Source organism: Perca fluviatilis, chromosome 8, assembly GCF_010015445.1.
Source record: "Perca fluviatilis chromosome 8, GENO_Pfluv_1.0, whole genome shotgun sequence".
NCBI classification, from domain to species: Eukaryota; Metazoa; Chordata; class Actinopteri; order Perciformes; family Percidae; genus Perca; species Perca fluviatilis.
In genome coordinates this window covers 19,987,010-20,012,444 of record NC_053119.1, presented here as the reverse complement: position 1 = coordinate 20,012,444, position 25,435 = coordinate 19,987,010, and the positions used below count along the sequence as shown (strand labels likewise).

Sequence of the window (25,435 nt, the reverse complement as noted above, 5' to 3'; positions counted from 1 at the left end):
TGTCTGTGTAGACTTTTGGCTTGCCAGGGTAGGAGAGGGTTAATAAAGTAACCACGTCTGCCGCACGGTAGGGGTGTGAACACTTTCCCAGACACACACACACACACACACACACACACACACACACACACACACACACACACACACACACACACACACATTCACACACACACATTCACAAGTCTTACTTCTCACCCGTTAACGTTAGACTTTAGTCACCCAGCTAGCACGGCAGAAGACGGTCGACCCTCAGCCAACTGTTGCCACCTTTTGGAGAAGAAATCAAAGTAAGTTTTAGCCTTAATTATACTTTAACCTTAACGTTACATTCAAGTTATCATACCGTTTTAATGTTCTATCAGACTATTAACTACTCGAGAGTCTGCTCTTGAGACTTTGCTCGGGATTCGGGACAACTGCTTGGATTTCGGCACTGTCCCGAATTTTTCGGGACGTGTGGTCACCCTGAAAGAGTAACGAAAGTTAACGTTACGCCAACATCGTTGTGGCCAGTTAACTGACATTTCATTTAACGTTAGCTACCTTTAGAATACTTTGTCTAGCTCTTGAGAAGTCGTAATGACAAAATGTCGACTAAGCTAACATAAATGTTACCGCAGTTAACGTTAGCTCAGCAGAATCGTTATCGACTGAAGAGACGTCAGTTTAAAGTTGACGTTAACTTTAAGCTAGCTAACGTTCTTTTTAACGTTTGTTAAAATCTACCGAAGTAACCGAACTGGTCGGTTTTGATAACCTTCGATGAACTGTTGGAAGTCCCTGAAAAAAATAGACGAAATGGCGTGCTTAATCTATCTAGCTAGCTATTTTGTGAAGGTTTTACATTTGGTAATGTTGGCGTTAAGTAATCCCCCAGGGTTAGCTAGTTAGTTAGAAAGAAGGACTATAATTTAGATTTTGAAATGCTGGCTGCGGTAGCATCCTGACTGCCATGGTCACGTCTCAACTTTTTGTGCGTTGTATGTAGCTAGTTAGCTACCGGTACTTATCATCTAACGTCGGTGTAACGCCTCAAATACGTTGTGTGGCATTAATATTGTGATATATATGGAGTTACTTCTATGCTGTTGGTCTTTAAAAAATCTAAGTAAACCGCAGACGTTAAAGAAGGTGTCAAGTGATCCCAAAAATGAAGGCTCACCAGGATACGTTCGTTACCTTTTTATGGGGAAATAGCAAAACGTCAGTATTTTACTTACGTAATAGAAGTATTAGCCCACTTAGGGACTGTACAGTGTGTCAGGATAACTCCTCATCACAGGGTCCAGTGTCTCAACTTTTAAGTATATTTCAGCCTTCCCAGACTTTTTCCCTAAGTGATGGAGCCATCAGCTTTGATAACGTGTATTATCAAAATATTACATGCTAAAAAAGCATAAAAATAAGAATCAAACAACCTATTTGGGATGAGGTGTTATGCATGTTGCATTATTTAGCAAAAGATTAAGAGGGGAGGAGGACATTTTAGATAAAGGTAGAAGAAATAGAAAGGAAAACCACAGGCTTGATGGAAGAAAGGGGCAACAGGGGTGTGTGTGTGTGTGTGTGTGTGTGTGTGTGTGTGTGTGTGTGTGTGTGTGTGTGCGCGTGCGTGCACTTGGCCAAACTGAAGAGAAGGAATGAGCCTAGCAACCACATGAGAGGCAACATCCATTTGCCAAAGTGCTTTTGCACCACTCTTGCATTAAGTGTGAGCTTTTTAGCGAGATTGTGGTTTACAAGCAGAAATGCACACCAACTGTAGTGGAGCAAGCACATTCTTAACTCTTAGTTAGTGTCTGTTGTTATGGTCGTATTAGTTTTGGCCACCATCACCATTTAACTAGCCATGTATTTGCTGGCTGTGAGTCACATTTACAAACTATGGTATACCACTGGATTTTAAAGTCCTTAACGGCTCATATACCTCATGATATATCTTGAAAAGCCACAGTAGAGCAGAGGTGAATCGTTTAATTAATGTAGGACACAGCAGCCTCAGGCTATTAGAGAATGAAGCATGGCTGGTCCCATTACAGCTACAGCTACAAAATGAGCTTTAAGAGGTTAATAAAGTGGCATTTGCATACTTAGGTGCTTGGTTTTAGCTGGTCAGACTACAGTAAAAAGCAATTTTAGGTCATTTTGCCCATGGTAACTTGTAATAGGTGTCATGATTTCATATATAGACTTAATGATTTAAAGATAATTAGTAATTTTTAGTAGCTGTAGAGTAAAACCATTTGTGCTCTGTTTAGTCACTGGATGGTGGGAAGTTACCTAGCACTGAACCCCTGTCTGAAGTCCCATTGCTACTAAATGGGAAATCCCTCCATCCCACAGAATTTGTTAAGGCATATCAACTAATTAAGCAACTCAACTGATGAAACATAGTCTAGACTAACCATTTTGCATGAACCAGATTAATGAAACCTTTACAGACGTAAACAATATTTTGATAATAAAAAATATGATTACTAGCAGGCCTACTTCTCACTCTTGCAAGCTGCAATATTCAAACACACAACTGAACTTACACCAATAACTAGGGCTGGGCAATACATCAATATTAGCCTATATCAAAATCGTGATACAAGACTAGATATTGTCTTAGGTTTTGGATATCTTAATATTGTTATATGGTAAGTGTTGTCTTAGTTTAAAAGGACTGCATTACAGTAAATGTATGTAATTTTCTGAACTTATCATACTGTTCTAGCTGTTCTAATATTTGCCTTTAACCACTTAATCATTATATCCACATTATTGATGATTATTTATCTAAAATCTAATTGTGAAAATATTTTGTTGTTGGATGTCATCAATGACCTCATCTGTCTAAAACGATTCAAGCCTCGGCACTTCGAAACCCTCGGCACAGAACGTAACATCACTACAAAATGCCACTGAGAAAATGAGCAACATCCTCTTAATATGTCCATGGTCTCTACAGAGGGACAAACAACATTGTTGCAGATGTTAAAGCAGGATTCTGGTAGTATTAAAGGCTTTAGTACCAGGCAGGTTTGTGCCAGCATGATGGCCTCACAGATGTGTAAATGGGTCAAATATGAATATAATAGGAGGAGGTGGTAGATGGAGGTTGGCAAATCGCCTTGCTTTTTGTGTAAGACAGGGCTCTAGTTGATCCATGCTGGGTCCATTACTAACACTGTCGATGCCATCTGCCACTAATGCTGCCATCATAATAATCTCTGTACTTTTTGTATAATAGACTCTAATTTCAATTTATTGCAACCAAAACAAACACTGTTTGATGGTCACAACTGACACCTTATGCCAAACCATATGGAGGAAATGGGGGCTACGATGCGGTGTGGGTGGGGGGAATGGCTGTATGAGGTCACAGAGTTTGGAAAGTTCAGGTGACTCATTTGCGGCTTTCTTTGAAAGTGATTTTGTTTTTGCACCATAAGTCTGAGTTTAGTCTTTTTCTGCTGTCCCATTTCAGACATACTGCATTGTCTTTTGATTTCAGCAGCGTTATGAATACTAGCTGTTATACAAGCTTGCTGTTTCTTGGAATTGCCGTTTTGCTCTGCTTTCAATTTCCAGTTCTTATTTTCAACTTGGAACAGATTTGTCATTCACTTTCAGGGAGTGCAATGTGATTGGGTTTGTCCACTGTAGGTAGGTTCAACATAAAATAAATCTATAAAATGGCCCCACAGTTTACAGTATCTGCTCAATGTGTGAGCTTGTATGGAAGAAAGAGTTTTTTTTTTCTTCTTTTCAACAAGTGTGTTTATTAATTTTCTGAAAATAATCACACTACAACAAATAATACAGGTGCAAATCAAAACTGTCACAGTAATGCTCATCTTCAATAAAATAAACATAAACATGACAGGGCTGAAACAAGCGATATTTGGCACAGTAAGTCAGCATAAGTCATCCTTAAGAATCACCGGTGGTCCAAATGTTAACTTATCCCGAAGAGAAAAGCACTTCAAATTAAATGAAGCAAAGACAAACAAACGTATACTAAATACATAGCAATACTCATTTGTTGATGGTTGACACACACCGAGAACATGCCTCCAATGCTTTTCCCCTCTAAGAACACCATAAAGGATCTCCACATATTGTCAAAGACGAGATATTTACCCTTTAACGTAAAAGTGAGTTTTTCCAGTGCAAGACAGTCTGACAGTCCTGCAAGCCAGACATTAACACTTGGTTTGATAGTGGATTTCCAAGATTTGGCTATGGTATATTAGATTATGATTTACGGGAAAAACGCCAAAGATACAGTTTGGCGTCTAATAATAGCTTTATACCTGTTACATGTAAAATCATATCCATCACTTCCCTCCAAAAAGCCTGGATTTGTGGGCAGTCCCATAGGCAGTGATATAATGTGCCCTTTCTACCACATTTGTAACACGTGTCGGGGTTATTGGGGCTGAATTTATTTAGCTGAGTTGGTGTTACATAAATTATATTTATCCACTTGTACTGAAGTAATTTAAAATGGGTATTTATTGTTTGTGTTTGAGATTTTAAGCAAATCTTCTGCCATTCCTCAATTGAGATTACAGAATTTAAATCCTCACACCATGCCAGTCTCTTACTCTCTGAGGAAACCTTTGATCCATTCACGATTATTGCATAAAAACTTGACGTCAAGCCCCTCTTAGGGTGTTGATTTGTTGCTATTTCTTCTATGCAGCTAAGAGTAGGTAGAGATAAAGATTTCTGTATCTAAAATATATAGCTTCTTATCTGCAGGAATTTAAAAAAATGTTTTTGTTGGATGTCATACTTTTGCCTCAAATCTTCAAACGACATGAGAATGTTATTGTTAAATAAATCAGCAATTTTACTTAGGCCTTTGTTTGCCCAAATTTTGAGCAAAAGAGTTTATTTATGGTTTGGTTTGGTTTTGCTGCTCACCTCAAAATGTTCAGTTGGCTGCTTCAGAATTAATTGGGCTGGTCCTGATTGATTGATTTGCTGCTTGAAAAATATAATAGCCTAAGTAGCATTGAGACATTGTTTGGAATTGTTTTCAGATGGACGGCACTCAGTTAACAAACAATGGTTGTCATAACTAAGCTGTTTTTAATCCGCACTGCTGCTCACCATTTAGACATAAAGACCAGCAATCTTCTTTAAGGATTATCTACTTTGCAGGGTTATCTGCTTTGGGCTTCGTACTGTGTTCCATTTTGCAAACATGAATTGTGTTGGTATTTATGTTATCAAGTACATTTAATAGCCTAGTATCAGTGGTTACTTAGTAATAGCAATGTTAACTTCAGCCGTCTTTTGACAGGTCTACTCTACAGATTTTACTTCCAGCCAATAATGTTGGCTCGGAAAGATATACGGTATTTATTTGCCCATGTTTGCATTTGGTTAGGCTACTCTAAATAACTACTGCTCTTGTGATGGTTCCAAGCAGCTCAAACTGTATTACTTGGTGAATCCTAACTTTCAGTGTTTTATTCATCCTACCGACCCATGAATCTAATTGGGAAGATTAGATTAGCCAAGAATTTTGTGAGAAGAAAATTGCAACAATGTGTTACAATTATACAGTGTCAATTCACTGTTATCAGCAGGCAGAGGTCAAATTAGCACAGTAGTTTTGGAAAAAAAAATAAGGACATAAACAGTATGGTGACATTTTTAGATGGGTGTTAAATACCATTTCATATTTAAATTAGCATGTAAGTAATTTCCTGTTTTCATGATGCATACATTAAAAAGATATGGCAGCTGTGATATTGCTTCCCTTTTCACTTGTATATCTACCACTAACCAATTGAAGGGAAAGAAAAGATTAAAAAAAATGGCAACAGTTATAAACTCTCTGTACAGCACATCAGTTTCATGCTCTGTATTGGAACTGTGTTAAATTGCATCATCCTTATCAAATTAAATTAAATTGAATAAAAGTCTAGCAGTCAGATGTGACTGAGAGATGTCAGCAAAGTAAATATGCTCCAAGGTAACTCAAAGGTAATGTAACTGGTAATACAACATGTTAGGCATAAAGTGACACACTTTTTGCTTACCCAGCTACTTGCTCTGCCATCATTTTCAGTGTCTGTGCTTGTCTTTAGTCAAATCTCTAAACAAGAAATCCACCATTACAAAAAAATAAGATCAATCAAAAAGAAAACAGTATTCTTTATATTTAGAAATAATACACAATAAACATCAGGTCATGGGTTTTTGCTTCCAAAAGTAGTATACACTGTTTAAAATAGAACTAAATACACACTAGGCCCAGGCATTGGGAAGAACCTACAGTTTTGATGTTACAGAGACAAGGAGAAGAGAACTGCTCGTCATCTGATACACGGGGAGTTGTCTCTATAGGATATTTTCAGACTCCTCAGATAACCACAATAGCTGGTTATATTTTAAGTGCTCCCAGTGAAAGGAAAAGGTCTGGTTGTGGCTGAACCATGTTGCCAGAGAGTTTCATAAAGTGTCCTAACTGTGCTGTATGTGTGCTGCTGGCCTGGTTTACAGGTGTTTCCTCAAAGGAAAATGTTACTCACAGAAAAGCCCCTGAATGCAGTCATATATATATATATATATATATATATAGCCTACATCTGTGTACATGGTAAAAACACAGTCATCAGTGAGAGGTAAACTGATTGTAAAACAATGCAGATATCAGTGTAAAATGCCAAAACTTCAAATATAGACAGCTACACTTCTGAGCCTGCTTTGAGGGTCTGATTCACAACATTATTGTGTTGTCGGTTATGTGATTGTGTGACATCAGACCTATTGAATATGGCTGAATATGGTTTTATAAGCTTCTCTTGTTGTACATTTGGCTCAAACTAGTAAATGGAGTTGACTGTAATGCTCTGTGTTTCTAACCAAGCTTGTTACTGCTAGTAAACACAGTTGTAGATTGGTCTGGTTCCCTTCTGCTTGTGATGACAATAGCATGTCTAACCACATGCTGTCATGGTCTCCTCACACAGTCATCATGACTTCACCACTCAGATTTGTGGTTTTCTCTCCAATCTTTCTCACCAGGGTGGTTCCTCTTGTTGGTCAAGAATTAAACTATATTCGTTTTTAGATTTGCTTTCAAAATCATACTATATACTGTCATAAAACCCAATATTTTCAGACAACGGGCCAATTGTTGTCTTGTACAACTAGAGCTGATCGGCTGTTGAAGACTGGAGAAACGTGGCTGTTAAAAAATGAATTAAGCTGGATCTTGTTGCTTTGAAGATTAAAGCTTTTTAATCAGGAACCCAACTGTGCAGATTTTCCTGTGTCCTTGTTTTGTGGCATGCAATGCTATCTCAAGGAGAGCTGAGTTTGTTTTCTCCCATCTTGTGGCTGTCTTCTCTTTTTATCTCACAAACCCACACTAGACTGTGATATTACCCTGATGTTTAATTTAACCAATACATTCTGTTTATTTCTGTCTTCCAGAAGCACAGCCATGGGGAAAGGATGCATTACAGTCACCAAGTACTTTCTATTCCTTTTCAACCTCCTCTTCTTTGTAAGTAATCACATTTCTTCATCACTGCTTGGTGGCAGTGCTGCAATCACTGCAAATGCATTGCATGCATTGTCAGAATCATTTCACATGACTTCCACTTTGTCAGCTTTATTTACCTAAGATAGGTACATGCTTTCCTTCAGCAGTAGCTTTTATTTTAATAAGCGTCCTTATAGCACCAGAGATTACTAAAGATACATAGGGAAATGTCGCTCACCACAGACAGGTCTAAACAACAGCAGATGGTTACTGTTTGTTTCATCCTCTCTCACACCGGACACAACATAAAGTCCAGGGGTTGATAAAACCCTAGACTCTTAAAACTGACTCTGCGAGGATGTCCAGACCTTTCCAATGAGACTGCGGCTGTAAACCTGACACAGACCTTTTGATGTGAACACTCAGCTGGTGTCTAATAGGAAGCGTGTGTGTTTTTTGTCAGTGTTTGTCCAAGTGGACAGATTAGACTAGTGAGGCTAGGGGAAGCCAGGAAGTGGTGGGCTAATGATGGCTGCCGGGAGCTCAACAGTAAATGAGCAGCTCTTAAACAGGGCTCTAACGACTGTTGTGGGCTTGGGGAGAAGCTGGTGAATCAACAGAGCCTCTCATCTAAGGATTGTGCCCCCATTACAGTGCCCCACAACTTCTAAACAAGGGCCGTCTTAACACAGAAGTTCTGAACTTCATTTTCTCATTACAAAGGTACATAAGGTAAAACTGATAATTTTCTGAGGCTTGCAGATGTCAGTGACAAAATGTTCTGGTCTAGAGGTGATGATTCTTGTCATTGTCTTGACACTTTTATAATCACTTAACACCGTTGAGTTTGCTGTTCTGAATAGGATATGGTTGAGTGTGACTTGTAGATTTGTGGCTGGCTGGCTGGCTGTTATTTGTGAGGAGAAACCAGCAGAGTGGGTCTCTTGATCCTCTCCACATCCTCTTTCTCTCTACGTTGCTATGAGAGAAAGAGACAAGGCGACAGGGAGTTAGGATCTGATTAATTCCGGGTGTGACAGACTGAGGTAGCATAAATAGCGCCCTCTGTTTAAGACACACCAGCACAGATTCTGGGCCTAATTTACTAACACTAGCGCAGTTTGCGCTGCGTCTGTTTATGCGAGTTCGGTAATAGCGCACGCTATGCTTCCACATTTTGCGTAGTATTTATCAACCCTGATACCCATCAGGCAATCAGCGTCTTTCTCCGCCCACTAGACCGTAAATTGCGCTGTAGCAAAGCGGTACTTGTGCTATGATACGGCTGAGTGCAGACTGCGATATTCCCACTGCTGATGCTATGACTGTTTGAAATTATCCTAATGCCAGTATTTGTAATGTAGCGAGGAGTTTAACAACTGCTGGAATGGGATGTGAACGCTGAGTGGGAGATTCAGGTTACGTCCGTCTTTGCGACCAATTAGCGCCTGGAAACAGGCGCAAACGGCTTGATAAATCTAGCCCTCTGTGTTTAACTCTCACATGAGATTTGGTGGCTGATTCCTTTCTGTTTCCCCTCCACAGATCTTCGGAGCAGTGATCATGGGCTTTGGCCTGTGGGTCCTCTTTGATAACCAGAGCTTCATTGCTGTTCTACGTAAGTGTTGTAACACACACCCACAGTCCTGCTGCCACATCCTTTCGTGATAACACGTCAGCAAACATTCAGCACTTTTGACCCATGTCAGTTCAGCTGGTCTGAACGCAGTAGAATTGGAAATAGAGATTGAAGAGTGTGCTTGTCAAATCCTAAAACCCCTGTCCTACTCTGCAGAGCTTATATGGATTTTGGCCCATACTGTAGGACTCATTCCCAAGGAACCACCAAGGGATTTTTGCAGCAAACCAAAAGTATGACTTGCAGATGAAACTTTGACTTCCTCAGCCATTCAAAAGCTTCCCTGTGGACTTACACTGACAGACACATCTGTGGAGATCCATGGTAGTAGGTTAGTCAGGGGACGTGACACGCTCACAATCAAGTTGTTTTATCTTATGTCAGTAAGTAGCAGCTTTATTTTCCCCAGTTTCCACAGAGTTGTACTTTGAACTTGACGGTTCTCTCAGCTCCCCAGGTGGCAGAAGTGCACAGATAGAATCTCCCACCTTCACAGATGTTGTCACATATTTATTTGTGACAGTGAAAAAGAAACCAAGCCTTGGAATGGCATTCTCCTAAGAGACAAAGTTATCAGCTTTGGAGAAAGCATAATGAAACCCAGTTCCAGCTGAAAAGAATAAGGAACCACTGATGGAAACTCTTAGTTGCCATAAATCTTGGCATAAATGCTTTCAGTGTATTCATCCCAGATGGAGCATTGCCGAGAGCAGCAGTGAGGTTTTCTCCCAGCATCAGTCTATACAGAAGAATTCTTTCAGTTAACTGGCAACTTCATAAGTATTGGAAGTCAAATACAGCGTTTCTTTTAATGAAACTGTGATACCCCTTTCCTTTAGGAGATGGGCATATGACGTGGGTCGCAAAGAGACAGTACGTCTGATGATGAGTGTTTCAGATCAACCTCAAATGTGGTTATAGCATGTGCCGGTCTAAAAGAACTATAAGATTTACTGCTCCTATACTGACAATATTTCAACAAGAGTGAATAACGTTTGCGATTAGATTCAATAAAGCAGCAACTATTTTGATTATCCATTAATTGTTTAAGTCGTATCTTGCTGCTTTTCTCGGTCTTATGTCATTGTAAAGTAAATACCTTTTTGTTTTGGTCGGACAAAACAAATAAACTGAAGACAGTTACCTGTAGTTCTAGGGTATTATGGTTGACAATTTTCTGACATTTTATAGACATAACGATAAGCCGATTCAAAAAGAAAACTTAAAAAAAAAAACAGATTAATCAATGGTGAAAATTATTTTTAGATTGCAGCCCCAGCTTCTGTTTGCAGTCCATAACTATGGGAGTTTTTATGATGAGAAAGGCCAATCTCTGAGGCCTGAGTAGAGCTGGAGAAATCTATATTTAGGCTGGAGGTCTGTGCTGCTTTGACTAATGACTTGTGAAAAGGCTGAAGTTATGACGAAGACAACCAGAACTGACCTTGTGTCCTAAACTTGTCAGACTGAGTCTTGTCTTCCTCTGGCTCATATTTCAGCTCTTGAGATCACTACTTAGGAAGAAATCAGTCCAAGGTTATTATTGAGCTGAGTTTGCTTATCTCCAGTCAGGCATCCAGAATATAAAGGCAGTACAGTATCCATCATCCCTGCCAGCCCCAGTCCTATTGTTATGATAATCCAACTGTTCCTCCTGCGATAGCAGAGATCCTGCTTCACTGATACCCTGAGGAAATCCCTTCCTATGTGGGGCTTGATGACCTTCTCTCCTTCATGTATTTTTTGTTCCATGTACCCTGGAGGGGTCAACTTCAACTCCTAACTGGGTCCCTGGATTTCTTATCCCACAAATCTCTTACCACTCTGTAGAGAGAAAAGACCCAAAGCTGCAGGCAACTCTGTTTATTGACTCTGTGTGTTCCCCTCAGAAGTTGTACCATTGCCTGACTATAAACAGGATATCTGTGTTTTCAGTTTCCATTCTTTATGAGTTATATTAATAGAGGTTTCTGCAGCTGTCCCAATGACTTCAGGGAGGGGAACTTTGGGAATGTTTTGGTTTCAGGACCCCTATTTCTCAGTTAAAATGGCATCCTTTCCTCAGTGTTAACCCCTCTATATCAAAACATTGCCGTTAACAGTTTACATCAGTGACATGATGCCTTGAGTTTATCTTGCTGGCACTTGCCAAAACACAGCTTGCCTTATGTTTAAACAAAAGTCAGCCTTGGAAAGGAGGTCTGTGAGCCAGATAGTGCGCCAAAGCAGTTTGGAAAGTTTCAAAATTAATCTGCAGCATATTTCCAAAGTCGTGAACAAAGAAAAGAGAACTTGGTTGGGAAATATTTTTTCTTTGTGCCACTTAAACGCAAGAAATTCAGCACAAAGCTGATCTACTTATGGTATGTTTGCATTTTAAATCTGTACATAATGTCAACCATGACTTTTCTTCAGCTCTACACAAGCTGGGTGTGTGGCTCTGGTCATGTTTACAGAAGGACCTGCAACACCAAAAAGTCCCCCCTCCTCCCTCAGCAGCTTTCTTGAAGGGCACCATAATTCGTGCCTCTTCAAATGGGACGTTCCATTGAAACTACCCCAGGAACTATTTTAGAATATCTAGCGGCAACCTACATGGAAACGTGCCATAGTACATGACCGAACAGCACAGTAACCAGGCCAACACATGCTGACTTCAGAAAAAAAGTGTACTGTATGGGAAATTACCACAGAACACAGATGCTAGCTGCACAACAGAAAGGTTGTAAAGTACAGTATCTGTTGCTCTGCAACTTTGATACACCTGGCAGAGGGTCTGTTTTAAAAGACTTAGAAATAGCAACTAAGATTTAAAAGTCGGCCCATCATTGTTGGGTACTGGTTCTACTTGATGTTAGAGTTAAAGGTGATCCAACGATGTATTGCCATTACAGAAACTGTGAAAGTAAACTGCTTCAATTAAATCTTTAGAAGTGGTCACAGCGGAGAATTGTTTTGAGGTTACATTAGTGTTGCATGACGTTTCTTCTAACTCCAGGGTGTATGTTTTTACTAGAACAAGTGTTCATTTAATCACTGTGCTGCTGGGAAACTACACACAGACATCTTTCTCAATTGTAGTTCCCACTTTTGATAATTGTAGAAAACTGGCTTATGATCTACATTAAAAAATATTGTTATGGTCCACTTACTAAATCTCTATTATGTTGATTTAATGTGCCACAAGTGCAGTGAACTAGTTCTGCTCCACATTGAAACTAATAACTGTAAAGGGAATCATAGTATCTAGCAGGGAAAAAAAACGATGACAATGTATCGATACGATACAACTTTATTGTCAGCCAAAGCTGAAATTCTGTTTGCATCCCTGGGCAGCTTGTATAAAAAAAGTCCGGCCCGGGGGCCAATCGCGGCCCGCGGCCAGATTTCATACCCCCCGCAGCCTCGGTTTGTGAAAGACAAGAGCAAGAGTCATGTGTTGTAAACTTGAATGTTAGCAAACTTGCATTACTCATAATAAGTCATGTTTAAAATAAACATGAGGTTAATATATTTTATATAATATTATTTCATTTTTTGGCAACACTCATTTTCAATGTATTTCGATGGTCACTGAGGCTTCCTAATTCCTGTTTTTAAGGAACGAATAGTACATCTGTTGCTTCTGTAGACGTGCGTGTGTGTGTGTGTATGTGTGAAAGAGAAATAACATGCTTCAACAGAATGCTGGATATAGAACCTACAGTATGCTTGTCTGCCTCCCTTTAAATGCTACCCTGTAGCCACATAAACACTGCATATGTTGACCAATGTACTTTTAGCTTTCAATTATTCTCGACATTATCTACAACATGTGTTGCTCTGGTAACACATGTAGCGTCAGCGATGTACATGCATGTAATGACGTCTTTTTGCCAGCATGTGTATTTTGTGTCTGTATTGTAAATTAGTATATTTATTTAAAGTAACTAAGTGTCTCTGTGCACTACACCATCTATGTACAAAATATGCAACTAACAATTTATAATAACAGAATTATAATTTCTAGGGTAATGTCTTTATTTTTGCCTGACCAGTCCAAAGACCAAATATATAAATATAATATAATATAAATTATTACTTGATTGTCAACAAAGTCAATACATTTTCTGTTGACTGATCAGGCTAATCATTTCAACTAACATTTAACAAATTGTGATGCCCCTGTTTTAATTCCAGCTGTCTCTATACTATCAACTTTAAATTAAAGGCAAAAATGTCAAAAGTACTTAATACTTCAAAAATATGTATAGACTTGCATATAAAATATTATATATATTATAAAATTGTCTTATATGGGAATGAGCTATTATAAGCAACAAATAATTACGTTCATGGGAGAACCTATACATTCAGTTGTATGAAAAATGAAAAGGTTCTCAGTCTTGATTTAAAAATCTCATTTGTGTTTACGTCTGTAGTCAAGTGTAGTGTTTTATTCCAAAGAATTGTTGCATGGTAGGAAATTGCACTGGTGCCCTACAAATTGCTTATTTATCTTTGGAATATACTGAGTGTACACAATGTACATGAGTATAAAGACTAAGGATGTCTGCAAAGTAAGGTGGTGCTAAATCATGATAAAATTATAATCTGAATTGGATTTCTGTGTGGACAAATGTTGGTGTTGAGTGTATGTAAAGTCATTAGGTTTTACCCAGTAGAGTTGTACTTGGAAATACAAGTTGTTTTTACAGTCCGTGGCATAATTAATATCCATTGTGCATCTGCTACAATGTATACTGTATATGATGATTGCTGCATGTAGCATCAGCAGCTAATGTGATAAGGGAAGCCAAGAAGCAATATTGCATTATATTCATTGTGTCTTTCAGCTTCTTCACCAAAATGGATGGGAGTGAGTTATCTGATAGCTCTGGCTGGTTTGCTTGGCCCAGAATTCTTTCGGAGTTGGAGTCATTTCACAGAGCTCAGATTCTGGCTTCATCTGCAGACTGAGCTCTGACTCTCTGGAGCTCCTCCAGCCCAGATAGCACACAGCCACATAATGGCTCCAGTTTATCTCCTCTCCAACCTTCCAATCTTCCATTGCAGTCCCTGCCCCCTTCTCCTGTAGCTCTCCTTCTCTACATACCAAAGAGGGAAATCAATTAATCTTGCCACACATTGGTCCAACTCTCTTTAGTTGCCTATTAAAATAAATCTTTTGTGGGAGTACCAGAATGCTCTGAATTCAGAGAAGTAGAAGGTTTGTACTGTGAATCATTTTTAGCTTGCTGTAACCATCTGTGTCAAAATGGTTTTGCATGTGAATGAGGCCTTCCTCTGAGCTGCATTTGTTTGCAGGCGCACACACTGTGGTTAAAGAAGAACAAGAGCAGAGATCAAGGCCCTGCTGCTGTTGTCATGAAAAATCATCTGTCAGTGCATTTTTTTGTGCTAACTGGTGTTTTTTGTTTAAAAAAGGTGCTGAGTTTAACTAAAAAAAACTGCTATAAAATACAAACTGTTGCTATAAATCTATTAAAAAAAAAAACTTTATTCCTTAATCCTTAAGTACACAATGTAGTGAAATTCTATTTCTGCATTTAAGTATTATTAGGAGCAGTGGACAGCTATACATACAGCGTCAGGGGAGCAACTTGGGGTTCAGTGTCTTGCTCAGGGACACTTTGACATGTGGCCGGACAACCTGGGATTGAACCACCAACCTTGTTGTAACAGGTGTTTAGTTTGCAGCACCCATATAGGTTTCAGTGGTTCTTTGTGAGTTTAATTCTTCATGTGTGTAACTGTCTGTTTACATCTGTTTTCTCCAGAGGAATCCTCAGACACGGTGAAAGTGGCTGCCTACATCCTCATCGGAGTGGGTTCCTTGTCAATGGCCATGGGCTTCTTTGGCTGCATAGGAGCCATCTACGAAATTCGTTGTCTGCTGGGTCTGGTGAGGAAAGCTATTCACTTAAAGCTCCAATTCTAACATGCTTGGTCTCATTTTATAAGAGGCAGACTTAGGGTTAACACCCCCACCACGGCAAGATCAGGCAGTTAAAATGTGAAACTTGTGTGAGATCTAACATCTGACCGCAGTCATCAGTCACCACACAGGAAACTAAATGTTCTGTTGTATGACAGAGAAATCAGTAGGTTCTGAGTAGAAGAATTCTGAGTAGAGGGTTACCCGGGTGATCTAGGAGTTTAACATGCTGACCGTGAACTCCAACGTCCCCCCATTAGAGTCTGGCCGGGGACCTTGGTTTCACGTCGTTCCTCATCTCTCTCTCTCTCTCTTTTTTTTTTTTTTCTGTCATCTCTCTAATGTTGAGTCAAAATAATACTTGAAGAAAAAAAATTGCAGCAGTGTTTAGCCTTATAATTCTACAGGGCCTACCAACTAAATAATATTGTGTGTGTGTGTGTGTGTGTGTGTGTGTGTGTGTGTGTGTGTGTGTGTGTGTGTGTGTGTGTGTGTGTGTGTGTGTGTGTGTGTGTGTGTGTGTGTGTGTGTGTGTGTGTGTGTATATATATTGTAGTTACTGTACACTTTTTTTACATGATACATTCACTTAAATGCACCTGTTTGAGATCTCAAGCTTGGCTAAGAACACATGAAAGATTCCTGCTGACACTAAAGCCCTTTTGCATTTGTGCTTATGTGTGAGCTGGGGCCTCGCAGCATGTGTGGATTTACAGAAAGCAGTGGGGGGGTGGGTGACAGGGATAAAGCCAGTGAGATGTAGGGGGTACAACAAGAATGGGGATGGGTGCATGACCTCTACAGCATTAAACCTGCTAGGGGTTAACTGAAGAACTGCTGTGACCTACTTCTCCCAGTGACACTGGCCAGCTGGCACAGGACACCCCCATCTTACACACACACACACACACACACACACACACACACACACACACACACACACACACACACACACACACACACACACACCACCTTTACACTCAAGGAGGACATACATGAGGCTGTTGAAAGATGTTATATGACTTACAATATTCTTCGCAAGGCTTTTTAAGATTAGAGACTCTAAACACAGATTAACAACATTTTTAAATGAAAGGTAGAAATATCTGCCCAAAAGTTTTTCTATTCTGCATTTTTTATTATATAATGTGGAATTTTTTAAACCTGCAATAACGGCTTTTTTTTTGGGCCTCATGGGCTGGAAACAAATTGTAAACACAACATTGACTTATCATCATATTTTACTATAGCAAACCCTTGTTTATTTACACATCCAGCAGACATGGAGCAACATTATCATTAATTTGGAGTTAATGTCCCCTTGATAAATGTGTCACTCTCCTTTTAGCTCTGTTTTTGGTCTCTACCAACTCCTGAGGAAAATATGTCTCTTTTGCTGCTAAGTGCTCCACTATGTTCACCAGTTAGTCAATTAATGTGTATGTCTGCTGTTTGGTGCTGAGCAGGAGGTATTTAGAGCTTTTTCGCTGAAAACAGCTGCCTGCTACAGCCTAAAACAACACTATGAGAGCGGTAAAAGTGAACAGGAAACAGGAAAGTTGCGAGTCGGACAGCTAAAGAATTAGCTTAAACTTGTTACGAAGCTTTGTAAAGCCAAGGAGAGCCACAGATTCAGGTTATAATTGTCTTTAGGTTAATCACTACATGTAACCCTTGACTTTGTCACAATTTTATAAAACTGTCATTTGATACAGTTGATTATAGCCAGTCAATCTTTATTTAATTTTCTATTGTACTAGGAGAATATTGATTTCCTGCACTCTTGTCAGCGTTTTAAAAGTTTTGAATATAAATGTTACACTGACATTTTCCACAGTACTTCACCTGCCTCCTGCTCATCCTCATCGCCCAGGTCACTGCTGGAGTTCTCATCTACTTCCAAAGAGATCGGGTAAGACACTAGCTCCTGTGTCCTTTATTATTCTACTTTTCTCCCTTCCATTTTCTCAATTTCACTTTTGTATAATTTGTCCTCCTGTCTTCACAGTATTTTAGTCTTTTCCCCCATGTTACTCTCTGTCCTAATTTATTCTTCTTTTGCCCTTTAACCCCTAATTCTCGTGCCCTCTCCCTCCCACTACCCTTCCGTCTGCCACTGGTACAACTGGGGCCTACTGGGTATTTGTGCTTTCCACCTTCACAGCTGTGACTGGCATCATTTCGATCTTAGGTAAACCTGATAGGAAGCCCCCAGCATCCTGTGATGAAACAGTTTTATACCTCAATGAATGGAAAGTGACATGGTGTCGGTTTGTGACTGATGCTGGTTGAAAGTGAGATGAAGCAGGTGGATTGTTGGAGATGTGTGACAACTGTAAAGGAAGTAGTAAGCAGGCTCTCGGACTGAATGTTTCCAGTGTCGTCTTTTTTCGTCCCCCGCTGGGTGTTTTTCATTTTTTGTGTTAGAGGCAGAAGGTGAACTAATTCACAGTGAATGAGTGTTGCTAAAGCTGCTGTCATATGCGGACATATTAAATTGGTCTGTTAAACACTGCCTCGTGTAAAATAGTAATTATTACCCCAGGGACAGAAACCACTTTCTGCTAAAGTCTTTGATGAAACAGTACCCCCTACAGGCGACATCACCAACTCACCAGAGGTGATTGAATATGTTTCAGTCATTGCTCTTAGTTGAGTTGAGCCTTTAATAGATAGTTAAATAAGCCCAGGGGGGAAACCCAGGGAAGTGCAAATTAGAAAACAAGTCCGACAAGTCACAGCAAACCAGATACCGTCTCTGTTCACTGTCTCAAAAATGGAGGATTTTAAATATGTCATGTAAGCTTAAGCACAAAACAACAAGACACCTGGATGTCAAAAATATATTCAATATAACAAGATGCATCCTAATATCACGTCTTTTGTGAGTTTTACATCTGCAGAGCATTAGGGCATCTCTAACACGAGGACCACAATGGAAATAAGTTTGTAACTTTCTTGTGTTATCCTCGACAGTTCTGATAAATGTACAATGTCACTGTGTTGGCATCTTGTTATGCATTTATTTCTGTTACTGTCTAATAAATAAATCAATCAATAACAGGTCGCTCAACACAGTTTAAGTTAAACCATGGATGAGGGTGACCATCATGCAGAATCAAATCAATAATAGCACCAGCCCAAATAGTACAGCCAGTGTGTTTTAACTGTGCGTGTGAAGGGAGTGTTGTGTTTAAACACACCAACATCTCGGAGCTGTCTCATACTCCGAACTTGGTCATTCCCTCACTGGACATAAAAAGCCTTTCCTTTGATAAACCTCACACCTGTAGGACTCAGGATAGGTGGAGGCCTTTCAGCTGTTTGCCCTCCAGCATGTATGTGTGTGCGCACATATGTGTTTGTGTGTATCTCTGAGAGCATTTGTGTGTCTGCAGCCTTTAGACGTGCTCCCTGTGTTTAAGGCTTACCACAGGGCAGGGTGGTGCCATTTCCCAGAATAGGGAGAGGCTCTCACTCATCTCCTGTAGGGCTCTGAAGATACATTGCTGCTACCGCTCTGTGGTCTTACACATATAAACACAGAGTCTCCTACTAAGCTGTATTTGTGCAATGTTTCAGCCCAGCATGAGACTTGACAGGGTAATACCACCCGAGGTGTTGCCCTAAGAAACATTATGTTCAGATGTTGCCAGTACATTTGAGAAAAAGATTTAGCGTGGGTGTGTTTGTTTTCTTCTTCTTTTTAGCACTGTCTCTCTATCCTGGACCAAAGACGGATTTCTATGTGGACAGTCTATTGACTCTTTTTATGGCTTTCCTACAGACACATACTGTTCATGTTCAGCTATCTATAGTATTTGCATCGACTACAAACAAGTGATCAGTATTGGTGTGACGCATAAACCTCCTTTATAATGTATTCTCATCTCATTTCCAGTTGAAATATGAGATGTCCAACATCATTAAAGGCATGCTAATCAACTACACTGGTCAGAACAGCACCACAGAGCACACCTGGGACTACATTCAGAGGACGGTGAGTTAACTCTTCAACCTGGTTTATGCAAAACACACCCAAAGATCTAATGTAAAATTAATAAACTAAATCATCAAACAAATCTGTTGTAATATGTCAGTTTACGTTAATTACTAGCATTAATACCCCATTAGTTTGCCAGTATTGTCATACCAATATATGCTACATACATGAATACATGAACAGCAGCAGGTTGGATTCACAGATGCTACTCTAAATGAATCTTACAGTAACACAAGTGCATATATTAGGGCTTTGACTTTTGCCCAAAAATCATATTCGAAGTTCATTTGTTTATTAATAGTAATATTTGAATATTTATTAATAATGATTGACCATTAAATGCCTTCAGTAAGACATATATTGGTATCAAACTTTGTATATGTTCTGTCCACCAGAGGGCAGTGTATCAGTCAATAGGCAGGCAATGATGTTTCCAGAAGAAAAACACACTGCCACAACTGTTTTCTTTTAATTAAAAGTCAGACCCTGCATTAAACACAAACAGTATGCTTTCGACAGGAAGTTCGGAGCTTTCACCGTAGCCTGAATAAGTGGTCTGATTTATACTTTTGTGCTGGTGTGTGCGTCGAACCGGCGTGTGTGTGTGTGTGGGGTGGGGGGGAGTGTGTGTAATAGAGTGAGAGTGACTGTGATTACCGGTAGCTTCAGAGCGAGTAGTGACTCTAGAGTCATAGTGAGAGAAACAAAGTGTCTCCCCTGTTCTTTCTGACCACGGTGAGACATCTGTAGCAGGAACAGTTAACCCTCTCCTTGATTTCATGTTGTTTATGGAGAAGGAGAACCAGGAAATGAGTCAGGGGAAATACAACGCTACCACGCTACGGCCGAGCGAGAGTTACATTTTGAAATGCGTGAAAAAGCCTTGGAATTTGTAAACGTTTACAAGCAAACACATTTATTAAAAACAATGCCCTAACGGGTGCGAATTTTAAGGGCTCCCTAATATTTGTTCGAATATCAATATTTTTTTTAAATATTCAAATTATATTCGAATAACGAAGTTCGGAGTCAAAGCGCTAGCATATACAGTATAATTATAAAATGGGTGTTTCCAGGGTGAATTGAACTCTTAACTCTTCAGTTCTAGTCTCAAGTTATTTTCACTGTAATGCTGTCACAAAGTGTCAGCAGAATGGGAAGAACAGGAATACTACCCATTACACCGGAATATGTGCGCATGGTTAACCGCACTGCCAGCCTTGTAGTCACATCATTTTAAAATCCTAAATTAGCTACTTTTGCAACGTATTTGGGAGAGTTTGTTGACTGTGTATAGCTCCTTTTAAATTAACTGAATCGATTATTAGTATTAGCGTTAATATTTTATTTAGATGTAACTGTCAGTGGCACAAGTTTTGTTGACATTTCTGTAGTTCTTTTCACCAAGTTGGGGATATCGTAGCTGTCAGAAGTATCCCAAATCTCTACGCTTTATCTGACTTGGTTGCTTGTAATTACGGTCTAGCGTCATAATATACAAACTATTTGCATTATCAGACATTTTAAGGGTAAGTGAGAAACTATGTTTTGTTTATTTTTTGTACTTTGGATGAAATGATAAATTACTAATCAGCACCTAGCAAATACCAACAAGCAAGCTGAAGTCAGATTGTTCAATGCTCTGAAGATGTTTATGCAGTTTCTTCACTCTCTTATTTGTCCTCTCTCTCTTTCTTGTTCCTGCCAAGCCTCTTTTCCCCTAATCTTTCTGAAAACTGCAGCCAAGAACAGATTGGTCTCAACACCACAATAGAAATGGTCATTCACTGAGCCGATGCATTTTCTAGTTTTGCCTCTTATTTATGTTTCCATTAATTTGTCTGTCGTCTTGTGTGTCCTTTTTTTCAGCCCATCCTCTGCTTTCTCTCCTAATAATTTCACTCACATCCTCCCTTTCTGTCATGTCACCAGATGAAGTGCTGTGGATGGACGGGTCGAGGCAACTGGTCTGAGAACATTTTGATCAAGAACAGCTCTCAGAACCTCTACTCCTGTTCCTGTCGCAATGAGTCCCTGCCTGGCACGGAAATCAAGGACGTAGGCCTGTGTGAGCACCTATCCACAGAACTACCCATCTATGAAATGGTACATAACCCTTAAATCTGCAATGCTGTTTCTGCACTAAGGTTAAAAAAATCATTTTGAAATTGTGAATTTACTGATGAAGCCAACAGCTGTTTATCCAAAGTTCCCATCTCAGTTCAATATCGAGGCCGGCACAGCAAACATTACTCAAACAGTATATCAATCCATTTTTGTTATAGAGTAACATAACTCTGCAATTGGTTGTAAAGTCCTTTCAACTTTCCCTTTTTGGTTCATAATGTTTGTGGTCACACACTCACTCAGCCACCGTGTGAAACTGCTGTGCAGAGCAGTTGCAAATCTGGCCTCAGTCTGCTTTTTCTTGTGCTGAACCAACTATGACGGGACTTTCTCCATCAATGCAGGTTTTTACTCTGTTGCCAGTGTTTCAATTTTGGTTGATGATCAGCCATGATTCTTTTACTGTACAGACATGTTGGATATTACTTAGTTTGGCTGTTTTTAAATGGTAACATTTGTGAATGCTAACAGACCTACGTCTAAACCCTGGTCAGTGTTATTTCAGCTGGGTGAACAATGCTACTGCACGTCTGCATTGTTCTGACAAAACTTACACCTTTACTCAGTACGTAAGTCACTTTGACTGGTGGTGTGTAACTCTGGCTGTCAGCTCAGTGTGGCACTGTGGTCGTACTTAATCAGCACAGTATACAATACAGTATACAGCACAGAAAACCGACAGCTGAGGCGTGTTGTTTGTGCTGTGTGATTTGTTCAAACACCAGGAAAGCTCTACTGTTCTGTTGTTTGGTCTACGTGTTTCAGACTTTACTCTCTCTCTCTCTCTTTCTCTCTCTCTCTCTCTCTATGGCGTTTTCCTCCGCTCAGCTAAGCCGTGTTATTCTTCCCCTCACTGACTCAGTCCAAAGACAACAGTTGTGTTTTGAAAAGGCTCTGTTCATGTCCGGCTGGGATCACGTAGCCATTCATCTCTGCTCCACATGACAGTCTGCAACCCCTCTTTCCATGTCTTTCTTAATCTCTCTCTCTCTCTCTCTCTCTCTCTCTCTCTCTCTCTCTCCCCCCTCTCTTGTTCTCTCCTCTAGGGCTGTGCAACCAGCGTGGAGAAATGGCTCATGGACAACTGTGGAGTTATTCTGGGAATCTGTGTCGGTGTGGCAGTCATTGAGGTAACCATCTCTCCTCCAGACTAACTTTAAAGAATGAGTTCTTCTTCTGATTTTTTCTAGACTTAGAGATCTTAATACCACACTCACATGCTGTGTGTACTGTACATTTAAAGAGTTTGGTCACTATTATTATTCCTCCTGGCCATGAATTGGTCCCTTCCTGACTCAAATCATAAAAGGTGAGGGACTAAATCCGAAAAAAAAAGCATTTTTAGTTTAGCCAAAGCTAATATGAGTTAAAGGAATAGTTCACCATTTTACGCTTGTCTGCTTCCAGCCAAGAGTTGGTTTAGGAGACCACATTGTTTTTACAGTTTTTATATGGATTAAATAAAAGGGATAATAATTTGTTAATTAGTGGGCTATTGAGGTGCTGGTAGACGGATTCCACTCCTTCAGTCTTTATGCTAAGCTAACCGTCTCCTAGCTCCAGCTTTATATTTAGGAAAGACATGAAATTGGTATCTCACATCTCAAATAAGCAGATTTCCCCAAATGTCAAACTATTTCTCAACAAAATCAAAAGTGTATCTTCCAAAATTGGTCATTTAGAACAAACGGTGGGAAAGTTGGTGTATCGGTAAAAGCAAAATGTGTCAAAATGCTAGGAAACAAACATAGCGATGCATGCTTATTTTGATAAACCAACTCCTAACATTCACATAACAAGGAAATGCACATTAATTCGCATTTTATTTTGGCAATTTTCTGGAAATGTGCTAAATTTTGCCCTAGATTTGGATTGAAAACTGGCTACTCTTGTATATGTATTTTAAATCTTTGGATTTGACATTAATATGTTTGAGTGGTTGATCTACCCGTCAATTTTCGACGCTGATAACTAAGTTGAAAACTCCATTTCCTTCAGCTCCTTGGGATGATCCTCTCCATGTGTCTGTGCAAGAGTGTTGTCGTGGAGGATTATACCAAAGTACCGAAGTACTGAGCTGAAGACAGAGCCAGCTTCACACCACACACAGATGGATGGACTCTTTTCATCTCTCTCTCTCTCCTCTCTCTCTCTCTCTCTCTCTCTCTCTCTCTCTCTCTCTCTCTCTCTCCTTGTCTCACATTCTTATGAACACACACAAATAAGACAGCTGTCTCCACCATTTGAGCTTCTCCTGCCTTGACAGCTGTGCAAATTTCTCACGGCCCACACACACACACACACACACACACACACACACACACACACACACACCTCTCAATCAAGCTATGACACTTGTTGGAAATGCCTCCACAAGTAACCATTGTTGTCTTATGATTTTGTCAAAAGGAGACTTTTTTGATGTTTTGGTAATAGTTTTTGGTGGAGGCCTGAGAAATTTGCGGTGTGATACTATGCAAATGTTCATTTATGTGTTGTTTTGTTTTCCTTGGCTGACCTCAATGAAGCGCTTAACATAGTAGTAGAGAGAGCACTTTAGTGACATTTGCTGAGCTGAGAGCCGGAGCATCTTCTGACTCTAGGGCATGGAGATGAGAGGGAGACTGAAGGGTGTGGGTGGGTGCGAGGTCGACGCACTCAAGGATTAGTCCCACTTTGTGATCGTGCAGCTGGTATTTTTGGTGCAGAGGGTGGAGGAGAGGCCCAAGGCTGAGCCTGGGCAGGGCTGCTGTGGTGGAGGTTTGGGCTTCTGTCATCAGATACAGTTTACACCCACCGCCTCCTCCTCCCCCCTCCCTCCCTCCTGCTATCCATTATCTGTTAGAGTCTCTAAATCACGTCTCTGTCCTCTCAAGTGTGTCTGACTGGTAAATAGTAGCTTTCCAAAATGACTAGTTTTGCATGAAGTAAGTGTGTGTATGATGTGTTGAGTGAGTATTTTATTTCTTATTTTATATTCTCATGTCATCTCTGTTTTTTTTTACAACTGTGTATATATATATGACTGGTAAGGGATCATGGCACTTCAGTGCTTGGTCAGCGTTTTATATGGGAAAGCTGTCAGCCACATGCTGTTGTTGTAAGAGTGCTATTGTTCTTTGTTTCCTTTCTTTTGTTCTTGATGTACAGAATGTGGCTGCCACAGCAGCTCGTCAGCACTATTTTGGTCTGAATCAGAGAAATTGGAACCCTTAGAGTGAATCTGTCATCACTAAAGCTATATTTTAATTTCTTTATAACAGCATGAGTTTGTGAACTGATAACATACCATAGCGCCTGCCCCAAACATCTTTATTTAAGCTCCTCACACCTGCCTTCATTTATAAAAATCTTGTTTTCATCATCATAGCAGTAACGTGAAAATGGCAGCTGTGTGACCACAAAGTATTTTCCCTTCTCTGCATGATAGTTTGTTTTCCCAGAAGTATTTCAGAGGCCGCTATGACCACAACATGTTCATCAACTCATGCTGTCTTTGCTAAAGAAATGTTTTACATTAATGTTGCTTTAAGTTTCCTCATCCCACTTCTCGTTATCTCAGTTCTTCCACTATATTATTGCTGAATTTATGGTTACATTAGTGGATAGATTGCACTTTTAGGTGGTTTATGTCTCCCATGAGTCATTTCAAATGATGTCCATCACTCTGCAGTGACATGAGGGCAGAAAGTGTCCATTTAACAAAACAGTTTTGTCTGTCAAAATTACAGTCAGCCTCTATTTTATGACCTGCCAAATTGAAACATAAATTTATCTTAATTAGATATGAAGGCTCTTTATTGTGTGTTTAAGATATTTTTACACTTTTACAAAAAAAATGAACGACTTTTTTTAGAAGAAAAAATATAAGTATGCCATGTATAAAAACAAATGTTTCTTTTTTATTATTGAGAATTATTAATAAAGCTGAATCCATTATTATATGTTGTGTTGTTTTTTTTAAACCTAGTTACAGTACACAGGGGTAACAGAACATGACATGTAGACTGATATTGTTTTAAGCAGGTTACAGTTTGATCTTTCCTTTAGTCAGTCAGGTGTTGTACCTAAAGCAACCAGAAGGTGGCAGTATATATTCAACTGTCACTAGCTCAAACCGAAATGCATTTGGACAAGATGAGCACATTTAGTATGTTATGGCGTTTTAAGTGTAAATGGAAAAGTTCTTCATCAATGGATTAATTATGTTATAAAAAGCTGTTTTTGTAGAAG

At 39.6% G+C, this 25,435-nt stretch overlaps 1 protein-coding gene across 1 annotated transcript; it reads left to right on the top strand.

Moving 5' to 3' along the window:
• Positions 1–134: 134 nt before the first annotated feature.
• Positions 135–24,662, top strand: cd82b (CD82 molecule b). Its single transcript, XM_039808992.1, has 9 exons — positions 135–287; positions 7,444–7,516; positions 9,041–9,113; positions 14,915–15,039; positions 16,910–16,984; positions 18,974–19,072; positions 21,008–21,181; positions 22,249–22,332; positions 23,201–24,662. Exons 2-9 carry the CDS (start codon positions 7,454–7,456, stop codon positions 23,276–23,278), a joined length of 771 nt encoding a protein of 256 aa, XP_039664926.1. The 5' UTR covers positions 135–287; positions 7,444–7,453; the 3' UTR covers positions 23,279–24,662.
• The last annotated feature ends 773 nt before the right edge of the window (positions 24,663–25,435 follow it).